General features: G+C 42.1%; 1 protein-coding gene across 1 annotated transcript in view; it reads left to right on the top strand.

Annotated features, from left to right (window-relative positions):
- The window catches only part of DNMT3L (DNA methyltransferase 3 like), a 441,537-nt gene extending 424,182 nt beyond the window's left edge, over positions 1 to 17,355 (top strand). Inside the window, exon 10 of the mRNA XM_069613919.1 lies at positions 17,021 to 17,355. Within this exon, the coding sequence (XP_069470020.1) occupies positions 17,021 to 17,186 (166 nt within the window). The 3' untranslated portion in view covers positions 17,187 to 17,355. The remainder of the gene's footprint in view (positions 1 to 17,020) is intronic.
- Positions 17,356 to 17,593: the final 238 nt, after the last annotated feature.

Genomic DNA, 17,593 nt, shown 5'->3' with positions numbered 1-17,593 from the left:
GAAATTGGTTCGTGTTTTCTGTCTGATGTCATTCTTCTTTACTATGCCCCCTATACTAATGCTCTTTGTAAAGGCAAATGTGGGGCATTGTTTCCTGGTTTAACTTTTGTCCCCAAAAAAATTCAATTTTTTTCGTACTATACTCTTAATTTTAAATGACAAATCAGTGAGGGTGGTGACACAAACCAACTTATCGTTGTCTGTTTGTCTTTGGTTAGGTGTATGTTGGGTTTCCCAATCATAGTAAAGTGCCCATTTGGTTGAATCTTTATCTAACTTTTTTAGACATCTTCCACTAATCAATGTTTGTTTCAGCACTTCTGCTTCTTCTCTGTATGTGTCTGTTTCTGTGATATTTCTTTTCAAACTCAGAAAATGTCCAAATAGAATGTTCATTTTTTTTTCTTTTCTTTTTCTAATTGTTGTTTTGGCTGAAGAAAATACATTTTCCAACCTTTCAACATTTTTCATAGTATATAAGTACAAAACAATTTCTTATGTCTTATTTACAACAAAAATAAAAGAAAATTACATGTCCATCTTTATCATCACATCCGATTTGAAGCTGTTTGAAAAGAGGTTCATACGTAATTCTACAGTAAAATTATAACTTTCATAATTATAAAACTTAATTGTTGATTCCTAAAATAAAAAGCTGTACATATCAAGTTATATCATAATTGTGGCATTCAGCGTACTCTCCTGATTAAAATTCTGCAGTTTCAATGCTTTCAAATAATTGATTGTTGCATAATGGACAGATTTCTTGTTGGTGTGAAATATGGTGAGCGATAGCTGATCATGTGTGACATTTACATATCCTTCAAAGAAAGGTTTGAAATATTTACATCTCAGTGATAGCAACTTAACACAGTCAACTAGCAAATGTGTCAGGATCTCAATTTCCATATGACAGAATCGACAGTCTATTTTATCTTGAGCCAGTAAGTTGTGCTTAGATAATAAGTCTGCATTTAAACAAAGGTGGAGCCTGAAGCGCAGAAATGCTGAACGATGCTGTGGGCTAGGTGACATTAGTAGGTATGGTGCTGGTTGCCCATATTTTTTAGTTCGAAAGGATTTTCTCTAAATTTCCTGTATCGTAAACACTGAGCATGTGTTAGATTCCAAATGTACTCCCACAATTTCTGTTTTGCCTTATTTGTATTATCGATTAGTAATTTTATCGTTATATCTGCATCGTGCAGCAATTTTAGCGCTCACAGCCTCCATGTTTTGATAAACTCATCATCCATTTCTTGTGACATGTATGTTGCTATTAATCGGATTAAGCCATTTTTATGGTCACCCATCAACAGTTTCCAGTACAGTGTACACCATTTCCATTTGTACATGCCATGTAGCGAAATTAGGCCTAATTCATACCGAATTAGCGGAAGAGGCTCCGCCATGGGTAATTGTAGGTTTTGTTTCCAATAAGCACCCTCGATCTTGGCCCAATAGACGTAAGAATGCCATCTTTTGGTCTCTGTGCCATATAGTAGATTTGGCGTCAAGTTTTGTTTGTAATAGACCATTAGAGGATGTATAGAGAACTTACAAAATTTGGCTCTAATGATCCTGGTTTGGGATATAGCTGTATGTAGTTAGATATGTTTGCTTTCTTCGTAGGGTATGTTTGTTTGTTTGTTTGTTTATTTATTGTGCGCACCGGACCCTGGGGTAGAAGGGCGCATGAGAACAAGTAGGTTTACAGCTTAGTTTTCAGAGTTGGTTCTGGGGGACATGAGTGGGGGCCTGCTGGCAGGTGCCCCTGACTGCTGGGGGGTGGGGGTGCAGGGGGACATGAGTGGTACATGAGTGGGGGCCTGCTGGCAGGTGCCCCTGACTGCTGGCGGGTGGGGGTGCAGGGGGACATGAGTGGGGGCCTGCTGGCAGGTGCCCCTGACTTCTGGGGGGTGGGGGTGCCGGGGGACATGAGTGGGGGCCTGCTGGCAGGTGCCCCTGACTGCTGGGGGGTAGGGGTGCAAGGGGACATGCTGGGGGGTGGGGGTGCAGGGGGGCATGAGTGGGACATGAGTGGGGGCCTGCTGGAAGGTACCCCCGACTGCTGGGGGGTGGGGGTGCTGGGGGATATGAGTGGGACATGAGTGGGGGCCTGCTGCCAGGTGCCCCCGACTGCTGGGGGGTGGGGGTGCTGGGGGACATGAGTGGGACATGAGTGGGGGCCTGCTGGCAGGTGCCCCTGACTGCTGGGGGGTGGGGGTGCAGGGGGACATGAGTGGGGACCTGCTGGCAGGTGCCCCTGACTGCTGAGGGGTGGGGCTGCTGGGGGACATGAGTGGGACATGAGTGGGGGCCTGCTGGCAGGTGCCCCTGACTGCTGGGGGGTGGGGGTGCAAGGGGACATGAGTGGGGGCCTGCTGGCAGGTGCCCCTGACTGCTGGGGGGTGGGGGTGCTGGGGGACATGAGTGGGACATGAGTGGGGACCTGCTGGCAGACGGTTGGTTGCTTATTATAACTCCCAAATAGAGGTAACTTGTAACCACATTCAGGTTGCTATTCTGCAATATCCACGAGAATGTACAACATCTCTGTTTTGGGTTACGGAATTGCATGATCTGGGTCTTGGTCACATTGATGGATATGCAGTTTCTTTGCGCATAATCATCAAGTGCCCTCAGTATTGTTTTAAGGCCTTGCAGTGTTTTTGACAAAAGGACCATATCATCGGTGTATAGTAACCAATTTATAGGAGTTCCCAAGAGTCTATGTGCATTGGTAATCAACCCATTGAGGTTACAACCTATATCTGAAATAAAGAAATTGAATACTGCAGATGCTAGCAAGCACCCTTGTTTCAAGCCACGCTCTGTTCTTATATCCTTCGATAGGAGGCCATCTCTCCTTAAACGAATTTGGATGCTTGTATCAGTGTGAAACTGTTCTAGCCACTTCAAAACTGACCAGGGACAACCCTCGTTCAGTAATTTTTTGTATAGTAGTTCACGCGGTACAGCATTGAACGCAGTCTGAAAGTCGATGAACGCTGCAAAGATCGGCTGTTTGTGTTGTTTGCTTAATTCGATAATTGCATTGAGAGTGATCAAATTAATTGTTGTTCCTAGTCCCGCTCTAAATCCAGTTTGAAATTCATCTCTTAAATTTCTTTCTGTTAGCCAGGTGTTAAATGCAGCTAATAGAAGTCGTGCAAAGATCTTACCCGGGCAATCTAGTAATGCAATGGGTCGATATGACTTAGGATCAGTTTGGCCCCTTTTTTATAAATCGGTACGATTATGGATTTCTTCCAAGACCCCGGAATCGAACCTATTTGCAACACATGTGAAAATGTTATATGGAATGGAAGCCCATGCTGATGGGTTCTGCTTCAACATAAGGTTGTGCAGGCCATCCGGGCCCGGTGTTCTGGATCGACTAAGCTTAGATATGCAGTGAATTATATCATCTTTGTCAAAATCAAGGTGATGATTCATTTTTAAAGCTGTCCAGTCAAATTCAATTTGGGGGAAAGGGGTCCGATAGACATCAGCATAGTATTCAGTCCACTTTTGTTCTGATATTGGGTTTGTTTGTAATGCCAATTGCATTGAGGAGGTAGCCTCATTGAGTAAAGACCAAATACCACCTGATGACTTTGATATAATCTTGGTCAACATTCTCTCGCCGTCAAGCTGATATTGAGCAGACTTTTGCACTCGTTGCCAGTTTTTATATATCAGCTTCAGATGTTTTCTCTCTTATTTTTAAATCTAAATCAAGTGAATGGGTGTGTCTGTTTTTATGCTGATGGCTAGGGGGCACCCTTTCAGTAAACGTCTGTATGGATTCTATATAACAACCTCCCTCTTTGGGGTTCAGGCCTCCTAAATCATTTTCCAATGCACAATTGAACATCAGCAATTTATGATTCGTCCATCTTATGCGGTTTCCTGCTTCATTAACTTCAATATGTTTTAATTCATGCTGAATACTCAGCGCATTGGGGTCAGACAGGCTTGGCCATTTCCATGATAAACATAGTTGACTATGGTCACACAGTTTAGTTTCCTCAACGACCAGTGATGTGACCATATTCAAAAATGTTTCATCAGAATACATGTAATCTAGGTGAGCAAAGGATGATTCCCTATGCCAGGTTGCCTTAGCCGGAAATGTCCCCCTTGATGGATCCGTTTAGCATGAGATAGTTTCATGAGATAATTTCTTTCCCTCATCATCTCTATCCAGTGCAATTCATCATACAAGTGTCCCTTGGATTTGTGTGAGAGTAAATGAAGGTTAAGATCACCCATTATTATCGTGTGACTTATGGTTTTAGCCAAGATCAAAGAATTGAGCACCTCATTTATAAGTGTATAGAGGGGAGCATTTGTCTGCCCGTCTCTTGTTGTTTGCCATCTATATGTTGTGGTCGAACTTCTTTCACTTGTGTCGCATTAGATATTTTTGTTTCTGCAGTATATTGGACTATAGAACCCCTGATTTCATTTAGAAGTTGCTCAATTGCAGGGTAAGTTCGCTTGCTAAATTCTTGTTGGACTGGTTGTTGGATCTGGTTATCCTTTTCTATCACCACCTTTAAATTTGTTGGATTAGAAATCATAGCTACCAGACTGTTTAAAGGCTCATGCTCTGGGGGTGGAGATGTGTTCCGTGTTTGCTCTTCGCTAGGTTGATTGAGTTGTACTGAGTTTGAGTCTTTCATTTTCGCAGTGTTTAGATAGGTTTTTTTAACAGCCGGCTTCTTTGTCTGTGAACTTTTAGGGGCTCTCCGGTTTATTGTCATCACCGGCTTATGTCTTTGTGACTGATGACAAGTCATTGTTTTCCCTAGAAAGGAAAATGGATTGGTCAATTTTGGGATGTTGCATTTCCCAGTCACTTGTGAATTTTCACTATTGGATCCAACCACCTTCTTCAACAAGTTTAAACTTGGGATTTACCTAACTTCTTCTGTATTGATGGGCGGTGACAGTGTTTTGATTTGTGTCTTGTTGTTAACGATCCTATCACTTTCCAAACCGGTTGGGTTTCAGAGTGCCTTTGCTTGTTTTTTGCTATTAGCAGCACAACTTTTACTTGATAATTCTCCATCTTTGGGAGCCGTTTGATGTTTCTTATTCTGAATTATTTCAACCTCTGGAGTTCTATTGGATACATTCTCGGCAATCTTTGGTGGGTCAATTTGAGTTTCAGAAGGAATTATGAGGGGTAGCAAATGAGGTCCCACCGGAACCTTAGCAACCACTGAAGGTAGTACAACCAAAAGTAATTTGGGTATATCAGTAGTCTTGGCACTCTCTCTCACCAGTTGCTCTACCATTTTCATTTGGATATTCATTTTGATTTCAAGAACTTCATACAGTCTCGCTATGGACATCAGGGCAGTATTCATAGCGCTTAAAGTGTTATTTAGCGCTGGTGCCTCAGGAAAAGAAGGTCGGCCAGGTCGTTGTCTATTGATAAAAAAATTATGCTCTAAAGCCAACTCATCAAATCGGGTGCCTCGTGGTGTTGGTGCTATAAACGAGACCGAGTTATTTAGTGAGTGGTCTGGTGATTTGTCGAACATAATCGTTGATTTAGATAGCTCATGGCATGGTATTTTTATCTCATTTTCCCCTATGAGCTGCCTAGAAGGTGTTATTTGCCTGAGAGGTGTTTTTTTTATGTGTTTCTGATGATGAGCTCCTACGACTCGATTGAGTTAGGTCACCTGTATTTGAACATATGTATAGCACATCACCGGTATCAATACAAGTGTTGTTAGATGTGTTCATTAAGCTTATCATGTCTTCATCGACCTCACCCGAAATTATCAGTGCCTCATGTGCTGCTCACAGCTTCTGTTGTGCTAGAACTGTGCAAGGTTGAGGGGGTAGGTCAAGCAACAGAGTCTCTTGTGAAGGGCACAAAGTGTATGGCATTATGGTGGATTGCGTGGCCATCAGCTCACTGCTATTGTATGCAGTGAGCATTGTAGAGTCAGATGTTTCTGAGGCCTGTAGTGATTTAAAGCCATTCAGATCATCTATATCAGTGCCAACTTGCTTTACGGGGTCAGTGGGTATGGTGGCAGCTGTATTAAGTAGTGTTCTACCCATCATTTCCGGTGCAGATTCTAGTGTGGAACTTATAATCTCTGCTCGTGATTTCTCGGGTTCAGATGTTACATTGCCGGTTTGTTCCGGTTAGTTTAGAAATGTGTTTATGCTATCGACTGGTGCCAAAGGGTCTGGTATCTCTACTTGCATTTGCATGGTGAGATCTTGTTCCCGTGGGTCCGATACTTTCGGATCTAATGGTTTTGAGTCGCAGATGCAAAATTGACGAATATCAGATGCCAGGGATAATGAGCGCAAAATTCATTTTTTTAGACCTCCTGTTTTGGCATTTGTCGGAAGTTGTGTTTTTTTTCTAATAGCGATACCAGATACCTGATTGCCATCAGCTGTATCAGGTTCACATGGCATACCTGGCATACCTGTTTTCAAAGTATATACACCTGTGCCCAAGTTTTACAGAGATTCCGCTTCTTTAAGAGGTACGCCAATGGATTACTATGGTACACCAATATCTCGCTGTTATTACGACTGTCGGGGCCTACTGCCCAATTGTACAGTCTGCTATATTTGCTGTCCCTCACTCGCATACACAGAAAATGTCGTGAGCTTAAGAGCCCCCTCTGTTAAGCTCGTACCTTTTGTCCGCCACTTGAAAAAAAAAAATCATCTGTTATTTACGCTCCCATCAATAGAATTTCGCCAGCGCACCCAGCACCGAGCACAGTGAACAGTTAACAGTACTTCAGTGTACTTCACAGTGCGCGCGCAAGGTGCGCTGTCTTGTGGGTATTTGATGGGATTTGGGGGGCAGAGTCACCTTTCTGGAGGAAACATCAAACAGAAAGAAGGGACTTAGAATCTCTACTTATATTCATAACATTTCACAACAAACAATGCTTTCAATCCACACAATTATTTACTTACTTTTCTGAAATGGCCAGTTACACTCCAGTGTTGCCATGAATGCAGTCCTCCCGGCGTAAAGCCAGCAACGTGGCTCTGTCAATGACCAACAGAAAAGCGCAGAGTAAACCTCACTGAGTCCTTTCCAACAGTTAACAGTACTTCAGTGTACTTCACAGTGCGCGCGCAAAGTGCGCTGCCTTGTGGGTATTTGATGGGATTTGGGGGGCGAGTCACCTTTTTTTCTTAAACGGCCAGTTACACTCCAGTGTTGTTGTGAATGCAGTCCTCCCGGCGTCAAGCCAGCAACGTGGCTCTGTCAATGTCCAACAGAAAAGCGCAGAGTAACGCTTACGGAGTCCTTTCCAACAGTTAACAGTACTTCAGTGTACTTCACAGTGCACATGCAAGGTGCGCTGTCTTGTGGGTATTTGATGGGATTTGGTGGGCGGAGTCACCTTTCTTTTATTCTTCAAGATTGTTGATGGTCTATGCCCAACTGTTAGGCCCAAACCGATGTTATTGGTGGCTTTCGGTAAAAAGGAAAAAAATTAAGACCATTATCATTGTGTATCCAAAATACAAAATGGTGCTTGCCATTCCTAATATTTGGAGCTTAGAGAAAAAGTAATGAACTGCGTAGATAAAAATATAAACAGATGTAAAGCTGCTCGTCCGAAAGGACCTCCACCACCAATGATAATCCTCAGTGCATAGATGGAAGTAGCACAGCAAGATTGTAGCCTCTGAGCAGGTGAAGAAGAGAATAATAAATACCAAAAAGAGGAATCCAAACATGTAGTACATTTGGTGGGACCTCCTATTGCATTTTGATCCGCTAGGCACCGGGGCTGTCTAATTCGCTCTGAGCATCTAGGAAACATGGAAGTCAAGAATGTTCATTTGTGTGCGCAATGCGTGATGACGTTGGAAATTAAGTAAGGCATTTCTGTTCATAGGTTTGTGGTAGGGTTTAATTTTGAGTACATTCCCCTATGTGTATATCTTGAGATATAAAAAATGTACTTCCTTGTTGCTAAGCATGTTAGTTTATTTCAAGAACGGACTTCTCGTATTTAGGTATAGTATCAACTCCATGGCTTCTCCTTCACTGCCTGTCCAGATGATCTATAGACCTAATCCACATGCTTATATGTATGGAGAATGGGTTAGAGGCATTCTAGATCTCTCGTATTTCAAAAGATTCAACATATAAATTAGCCAAACTCTAGGCCATAGCTGAACCCATGGCTGTTCCCTCTATCGACTGAAAATAGACATTATCAAATTGAAAGTAGTTCAGGGTCAAAGCTATGGTAGTGCACCACTGGAGAAATGAGTTAGGGGCTGGTAACTAATCATTCCGTTCTCTCAAACCTCCACCATTTCTAGTGTAGCATCCTGCAGAATCCTGGTGTACAGCGATTCACTACCAAGATAAATCAAAAATTGTTTGGATTGATCGAATTCCAAATATTCAAGTTTCCTAATCACAGCCGTAGAGTTTTTAACATATGATTTCATCTTCTGAACCAAAGGATTAAAAAAAATCCACATATTTGGACAATGATTCTAATACGGAGGAAATACCACTAACTATGTGACGTCCTGGAGGGTTATTAAGGGTTTTATGTATTGTTGCCAGATTGTAAAATGTGGGTTTGTACTAAAAAATCACTTTCTTGTTGACAAATCCAACCTTCTCCCTACACCTTAGTCACCTTTTCTGTTATCAGTGCTCTGAGATCACTCGTGGGATCCCCTTGGAGTTTTTTGTAGCTAACAGTCATACAAAAGTCCTTGATGTTCCTTCACATAATCCTGAGTGTTCTGTATGACAATGGCTCCACCCTTTCTGCCTTGCTAATAACTATATCAGGATTGGACCCCAACATTTTGAGACAAGCCAGTTATTCTTTATTCAAATGATGCCAAATTGTTCTTTCTTTCTTTCTCTAGTTTTTCTAAGTCTAATAAGAACTTTTTCTTAAAAAAGAAGAGATTCTTTGGAAAAACTTTGGGAAGGGGACACTATTTCAAGGGCTTTCTTAAACCAGTTCCAAGTACCTCAGTAGAATCAGGTGTATCCTTAAAATATTCTTTAAATCCAATATTCCTGATAAATCAGTGGAATTCAATCCTAAATAGAAAAGGATCGTGTTTTAGTGTGTAAAAATCCCCAACCTAAATTCAAATCGTTTTCTTCTTTAGCCAAAAGGAAATAGAGAGATTCACAAATAGTGTCTGCTGCTCGGTGTTATCACCCCACTCTTCTCTGACGGGACCTTGTGCCAAAAATATTTCAGCAGACACAAACAACAAGAAAAAAAACAGAAGGATAAAAAAGAAAAATTCATAATGAATATAGGAAAAGGACCAAACAAACTCATCATAACCGAGAGAAAACCTAATAGAGATGTGGGTAAACACAAAACACATGTACTACACTTCTATGCACAGTTAAAATCCTAAAATCATATCCTATTCATGTTTATCTAAACAGAAAACGGCTCCCTCACAACGTTATGAGTGATTCAATTTCCTTCAAGAATCTCAACACTATCAATGTCAAAAATGTCTCTTTCCCCTCTGACAGACGATTCCAAAATTCCCCTGTAAACAAACAGTCAGTATTATGGGCAAAACGGGAGAAAAGACCGATCCTTTGTTGGGTCGTGCCTGGACACACCATCAACAGATGTTTCACATTTTGGTCAACATTGAGATCACATAGATTACAGACACCATCAATCAGTGACCCCTTATTTCTTATTCTAAGCACGTCCCGAGCGACATATAGATTCATACAAAATCTTAGAAAACGTGACCACCAGTATTGGTTAGGGAATTTTCTAAGATAAAGTGGTAAGTAACCCAAAGGTTTGTGAGATGGTGGAATAATCTTGAAACATTTCATATTCATAAACAAAGCCCTTGTTTCTATCCAATCATTCAGGCCTAATAGTTTCTTTACCTTCAATGGGTTATCAACCAATTCCTTTTCAGATTAACAACATTTCAGTAATTGAACTGAGACTTCCTGCTTCATTTTGTTTAGATATGCATTGGTGTTATTATTCATCAATCAGCTGATGTCAACATACAAATAATTCTTCTGCGGGCATAGGATTTATCTAAATAGTGAAATCCTTTTCCATGCAGCATAGGATTGCAGAGATTGTAAATCCAGTTCATATCGTAACCTGGACATTTGTAAGGATGGAGTACTTTTTTCCAAATCCGTTTTACTAGGGTTAATGACAAGATTATTCTCGCTAGCATAATTTGCAAATGCTGTGCTCAACCGTTGTAGGCCTATCGGAGTGTGATCCATCAGGACCACATGATCCGCATATGCTAGGCCAGTGATTTTAAGATTTCCAATTGCTGGGGCAACTAAAATGTCATTCATTTTATAAAATGCCCATGTAACAAGAGATATTTTGGCAAAACAACACGCATGGTGAAAACCAGTATTATAGAGCCCAGGAGTTGTATTAAAAATAAAATATTAATGGCTCTTATGGTCAAGTATTTTGGATAATGCTCACAAGCATCATGAATTAAAATTGGCGGTGGTACAGAGAGTGACAGGTAGTAATCTAATGAAAGTAAATTAATAAGAACAGAACAAAGATTCATCTTTAGAACACAAGATTCATCTTTAGAACACAAAGTCACTTACATGGCTTGAACGAAAATATCGAATGGTTTCAATTGTAGTAATTTCCCTATTTAACATTTTCTTTTGTTAATTGAGGATTCCCTCCTTCCCCTGACCTAGATAGTGGCAGGTGGTACCCAATGTGCATTAAACTACTTTGAGTGTTTGGATATAAACAGACTTCCAGTTAAGAGAGTCTCGATTATAGTTTGAGTACCAATGAATATGTATTTTTACCTTTGGGCATGTGACTATGCCTATGTTTTTTTTTATATCAGTTCCGTTTTGTGATATAAAGTGTCCTACAAAAGTGTACATTACAAAATGGCCGCCTTGATATTCCATCCAATATAGTGGAGAAGGTGCATGCCCTCACGTGATGGTTATGCTCATGTGATCCTGCCCTGATCTGCTCACAGAGATTTCCGAATAACATTTGGGGTAATCAATAGCGCAGCGGTCAGCCTTCACTGCCCATGTACCTAGGCTTTCCTGATGGTTTTGCTGCTGGCACACAGATGAGGAACAAGATTGTGTTACCACAGATTGGTCACTCTAAACAAGAGTGCCAAGTCCTGCGGTGCTGACATCTATGCTTCCCGCTATAGTGAATCTTCATGGTGAATATTAACAGTAAGTAGCAAACTATGGGCCAAATTCACAGAAGCAATTTATAATTGCAAAACCCCATTGGAAAACGCACTGTGAATCAGGGTCTATGTGTTTTTGAACAACTACAGCCTAGACATTTGGGCTTGGTACAAATATATATTATCAGAGAAGGGTTTTGGTCTTGTGTGTCTCTGTAGATAGTAGCCTAGATATGCGCACAGTTTTATTCTGAACTAGGACATTTGTGTGTTTCAAACAGCTAGAAGAATCCCTGCTTTCGGTGTGGCTCTGTTTTGAGAGTGATTAACTGTTTGAAAACTATCGTCCTTTTTGCCGCGCAGCCAAGTAAGCTTTTGTTTGCATTACTGCAAAGCTAGTGTTTTGATTAGAAGTGCTTTTAGATTGTAGGAGAGAAGGGTGATTTTGGATATTTGCAGAAATACAGGAAAGATGCCAGATGTGTCCTGCAGGGATCAAGCATGGGAAAGAAACTGTCCTCAAGTCGAAAGAGATAAGGTACTTCAGATTTATATGGCAGTGCAATATATTCAGATAGCACATGCCTAGTGAACAAGTCAAAGTAATAAAGGGCATGATTCACAAAGCGTTTTCCTATGGATTGCACCATTATAAAACACTCCTGTGAGTTATGCTCAAATACATTTATTGTTGTTGGTTTTGTAGTGTCAACCAAGGGTGGTGTTTGAGGAGTTTTCCAATTATGCTGGGGGATCTCCATATGACGACTCCTGCATCTATTACCTCCAATTGTATTTAAATGATGTACTATAATCAATGCACGAGATGACATGGTGGAAAGAGGAGCAGATAGCACATTTGATTATTTAGAGAGGGAGACTATGAGACATTGTTCCCTGATGAATGTCTGCAGCTTTTTGCACTAAGACAGACACATTTTTGACAGAGAGTGGCATTTGAATATAAGTAGGGTTTCTGGTAAATGATCCCCATGAAAGTATTTATATTTCTATGGGACTCTGATAAACGCTGCATTTTATATAATTTATTGACACCACCGTGCGGCCTGCATTGTCATGTTTCCAAGACAGACGCATTGCCGACGAGCCATCCCCCCAGCCCTTTTTGTGCAAATCTTTTGGATCTATTACTATAACTATAGAACTGACGTTATCCACTGGTGTCACCTTGTGGTCAAATGACAGCGATGTGTACTCTCAGAACTTTGCTGTAAATTAACTTTTAATCTCAGCTACCAAAGGGTTTGCATCCATCTGAATAGCTCAGGCGACAAGGAGCGTGCTGCAGAGATATATGTGCTGCAACCAGACTCGGGCAAGATAACAGAACTAGTTTGGGTTCTTCTCTTTTAATGTTAATATTATCCATATGAAATATACTCTTGTTGGCTAACGCCTTTAAAAAGCGCAGAGTGCTGCTGTGGCCATTTATATAATCTACACCATGAACAGAATGAACTCTTGGACCCTATAACTTTTTTTTCTATCGCCTAGCGGCCTCAGCCTGTAGTAAATGGAACCTTTTAAGACTTTGAAACACCTTATGTATATAATCAGCCTCATTCTTCTGTCATTACATTTAAGAAGCTGAAATGTTCGGGCAGTCACACTGGACTTGTGACTGATTGCCCGGGTATCACTGGCCTTGCAGAAGTACCTTTATTTCATGGAGCATCACCATTTCGTGCCATTGACATCATTCATCCTCATTTGTTCATCCTCAGAAAGATGAACGTAGAGACACAGCTGATATGCCCAGGCTCGGACTGGCCTACAGGGCAATGGGGCAATGCCCGAACCCAAAATTCTAAATGCTGGTGGGAGACAGTTTTTTTGGGTCTAAGTGGGCACTTTCTTGGCCAATGTGGGCCAGTTTGATAGGTTACTTCACCATGCGGCTAGTAGTTTTGACTAGTGTTACTGAATAAATATTCTTTAAAATGCACAATTTGCATCACATTTTATCCAAAAACTCACCCTTGGGTACTATTGAAACAGTCTATCACAAAAGGAATGAATTGCCACTTGCAACTGTGGCCCACTTTCTAATTGGTGCCCGAGCCAGTTTTCTACCCCTGTCCGACCCTGGATATGCCTCTGATCCTTCCCCAGATCCACCAGCGTTTTGTAATTACAAGACCAGCATGAACTCTTGACCTTCGGTATGCTCCACCTCAAGCATGGTATTCTTACACAAGGAGGAAAGGCGAGGCCGGCAGCTCTGATGTGACTATGGCCCAGCATTATTGGCTTTTCCTCAAATCATTTCAATATCACCAATTGAGTTATACCACTTTCACATGCCCACTCCCCCCACCCAAAAAAATAGGGTAAGGCTGAGGTTAGGCACACTTGATGTGAAGCGCTCTGCACCAGACCTTTCACAGGTACCATTACTGGTCTCTGGAGGATAGCTCAGGGGCACTGCGCTCGCCTTGGAAGCAAGACGATGCGGGGCAACACAGGTTTGATCCGCAGGTCCATGATTATAACTTATTATATTATTTCATGAAATCTCCACATTTGATACAATGTAACACAATTCTACTCCTTCCTTTGCCCTTGGAAGGATGAAAGCTTAAGTCAGGCACACCCGACATGCGACTAATTCTGCTCCAGCCCAATGAGAGTCTCAGATTGTCGAGCCTCTAATATTACATTTTCCCCATTTGACATTACCCAGTACGATTTGTGCTATTTTATTTCCACCTTCAGAAGGATGAAAGAGTGAGTCAGTAACTCCTGACTTGTGACTGGGACTGATTCAGCTCTGCCAACTTTTGAAGTTAACAGACCATAAAATCTCTCTTTTAAATAGCTTCCTCCTCAATGGTAATCATGTTATCGCCCTCAGAAGCGTGGAACACTTCTAATAGAGGCCAATTCACAAGTTCAGCATAGTACACTGGAGCATTTTAGAACACACGTTCATGGTAGCAGAAATATGACGCCTGTCTCAACAATGTTTGCCAGCATTGCTTTTTGAGACAGGCGCATTATCATCCCAGCAGCACCCAAACAATGCATTAATATTTGTCTGTTGACACTGGAAAAAACAGTTATCTGCATTTTTTGAAGAGAGCAAACAGGAAAACACTGATAAACACAGATGCCGAACTTTTTAAAACACTGAAAAACACCCCAAGAAGTAAAATAAAAAACAAATAAACCCCTAAAACAGGAAACCCTAAATATAAGTCAGGTGTCGGCGTTAGCTTTTAATGATTTCTGTTTTTTTGCATTTAATGTGTTAAATGCTTTATTATTGATTGTGTAAAGCACACTGGGGTTTTTGGTGCTGGTGACTTTTTCTTTCTCCCCTCTGCTTTGATTCTCCTTACCCACTTACATTTGTGTATATATATATATATATATATACGTAGATTATTGGTTGTAGGTTCTGTATATAAGGCAGACATTTTACATTTTTGTATTAGATACTAGTGGTGTATACAAAATATTTTACGTGCATATGGAATAAAGTGTATCTTACTCGGGTATATTATAATTGAGGGTCAGAAATGACCCTGCCATTATTTGCACCCGCCTGCACTTGTTTTAAAAGGTACAGGGGGGTGCCCCTCGCTTCATGGCATTTAAAAGTGCATCCTGTCTGTGAATTCAGCATGCGCTATTAAATGTGCTGAAATGTCCGCTTATATGCTAAAATGCACAAAGGGGAAAAGGAGCGTCTGCATGACTGCTTATAAGATGCGCTCATTCAGATGCCCTTTGTGAGTTGGGCTGTCTCTTTTTTGGCACAAGTAAGGACATGTGCAAAAACAATATTGAGAATCTGGCTCATAGAATATTGTCATCACTTTTTTGTGGGTTGGAATTGGTGTTGGGGGGGGGAAAGGAAAGTGTGCACTGTAAATTTCAGACACGTTTTGGCATAAATTGTCTAACTCGCTGATGGGAACAGATATAACGTTGTAGGGTTTGGGAAATATGTTTATTCTTAACAATAATGCAGCTCTTCTGCAAGATTGTAAACTGAATAGTTTGTATATTGTGATTCCTTGAGCAATAAGAGTCTTGCAATTTAGCCATTCAGTGAAACAAAGTTTACGTGTAATTCGACTTGATATCAATTCACGTTTTGGGAAAATTGAAAAAAAGGTTGTCATTGCTTTTCTCGCTGCCTGCTGAGAGCAGGTACACATTGCACTGATTTCTTCCTGAGTGCTGAATACGGCCATGTAGCGTTCACCCCCTGCAGTGTTGTGCATAGGCCCATCGTGTATTGTTCTCCTGCAGTGTCAGCAGGGCTGTCCACAGGTACATGCTGCAGTGTTCCCCACAGTCTCGTGCTTTCAGTGCTGAGAGCACGCATGCTCAGGTGAAAGCTCCCCTCCAATCAGTGCTGAGCGCAGTGCGCCATGTAGAGTTACAATCCCTACATATGTCGAGTCCTGCAATAGTCCTCTTTTTGCAGTGCTGAGCCTGTATACCTCATGTGGTGTTTCCCTCCTTGCAGTGCTGAGCCTGTATACCTTATGTGGTGTTTCCCTCCTTGCAGTGCTGAGCCTGTATACCTCATGTGGTGATTCCCTACTTACAGTGCTGAGCCTGTATACCTTATGTGGTGTTTCCCTCTTTGCAGTGCTGAGCCTGTATACCTCCTGTGGTGTTTCCCTCCTTGCAGTGCTGAGCCTGTATACCTTCTGTGGTGTTTCCCTACTCGCAGTGCTAAGCCTGTATACCTCATGTGGTGTTTCCCTCCTTGCAGTGCCGAGCCTGTATACCTCCTGTGGTGTTTCCCTCCTTGCAGTGCTGAGCGTGTATACCTAATGTAGTGTTCCATCCTTGCAGTGCTGATCCTATATACCTCATGTGATATCTCCCTCCTTGCAGTGCTGAGCCTGCATTCCTCATGTGGTCTTCCCTCCTTGCAGTGCTGAACACACATACCGTATGCAGTGTTTCCCTCCTTGCAGTGCTGAGCCTGTATACCTTATGTGGTGTTTCCTTACTTGCATTGCTGAGCCTGTATACCTACTGTGGTGTTTCCCTCCTTGCAGTGCTGACCCTGTATACCTAATGCAGTGTTCCATCCTTGCAGTGTTGAGCCTGTATACCTCATGTGGTGTTTCCCTCCTTGCATTGCTGATCATGCACACCTCATGTGGTGTTTCCCTCCTTGCAGTGCTGATCCTGTACACCTCATGTGGTGTTTCCCTCCTTGCAGTGCTGATCCTGTATACCTCATGCGGTGTTTCCCTCCTTGCAGTGCTGATCCTGTATACCCCATGTGGTGTTTCCCTCCTTGCAGTGCTGAGCCTGTATACCTTATGTGGTGTTTCCTACTTACAATGCTGAGCCTGTATACCTCCTGTGGTGTTTCCCGCAGTACAGTGCTGCGCCTGTATTCCTAATGTGGTGTTCCATCCTTGCAGTGTTCAGCCTGTATACCTCATGTGGTGTTCCAACCTTGCAGTGTTGAGCCTGTATACCTCCTTTGGTGTTTTCCTCCTTGCTGTGTTGAGCCTGCATTCCTCATGCGGTCCTCCTTCCGTGCAGTGCTGAGCCCGTATACCGTATGCAGTGTTTCCCTCCTTACAGTGCTGAGCGTAGCTGCAGCATGTCGGTGTTCAACTCTATTCAGTGCTGGGTGCAGCTGCAGCATCTGGATGTTCAACTCTGTGCAGTGCTGGGTGCAGTGTTGCTTAATGTTCCCATGTCTGCAATGCTGAGCATGCTGCACCCATAGTGTAGCCCAACTCCTGAGTGATGAATGCAGTGTATTTCCCTGGTGCAGGGTCTAATGTGGCACCTTTATCTCTTGCAGTAAATACTCTGCCCCCCTCTGGACGGTGGACATGATTCAGCTCAGAGAGAATCTCATGAAGACCAACTATATGGGCACCAGGCTGGCAAAGCTGATTAAAAAGTTCTTCAATCCAATGAAGGAATATTTTCGATGTGTCCCTGCGGAGGATGTCCATTACCCTTGAGGTCCAAACCTGAAACGTTAAAGGAAAAGAGAAAACGTTCACCTTGTAACCTTTATGTTGATTTTTAACAATTGCAGCATTGTAGTTTATTATTTTTTAATGTATCGTGATTGGCAACGTGCATAGTGATGGTATATTTCCTGAGGAATAAAGCAAGGCATGAAAGCCAGAGTTGTCCTTGTTTTTGTGTGCACCCACCTGTGCAGGACCATTACGCCCCTTGCTACACACCCACACCTCGGCTGGACTAGGACCGCATCTACCCAGGGCCTTCTGAAACAGATCTTCCAACTTTGCCCACATAAGCAGGTTACAACACGCCTCTCATTGACGAATCTGGCCCCCTGCCAATGTAGCAGTTTAGAAATAGACGGGAAAGGCCTGAATAAGAGTTTCCTAGGAATGTC

The sequence above is a fragment of the Ambystoma mexicanum genome, chromosome 9 (assembly GCF_040938575.1).
Source record: "Ambystoma mexicanum isolate Mex_15411 chromosome 9, UKY_AmexF1_1, whole genome shotgun sequence".
In the NCBI taxonomy this organism is placed as follows: domain Eukaryota; kingdom Metazoa; phylum Chordata; class Amphibia; order Caudata; family Ambystomatidae; genus Ambystoma; species Ambystoma mexicanum.
This window is presented reverse-complemented; position numbering and strand designations above follow the sequence as displayed.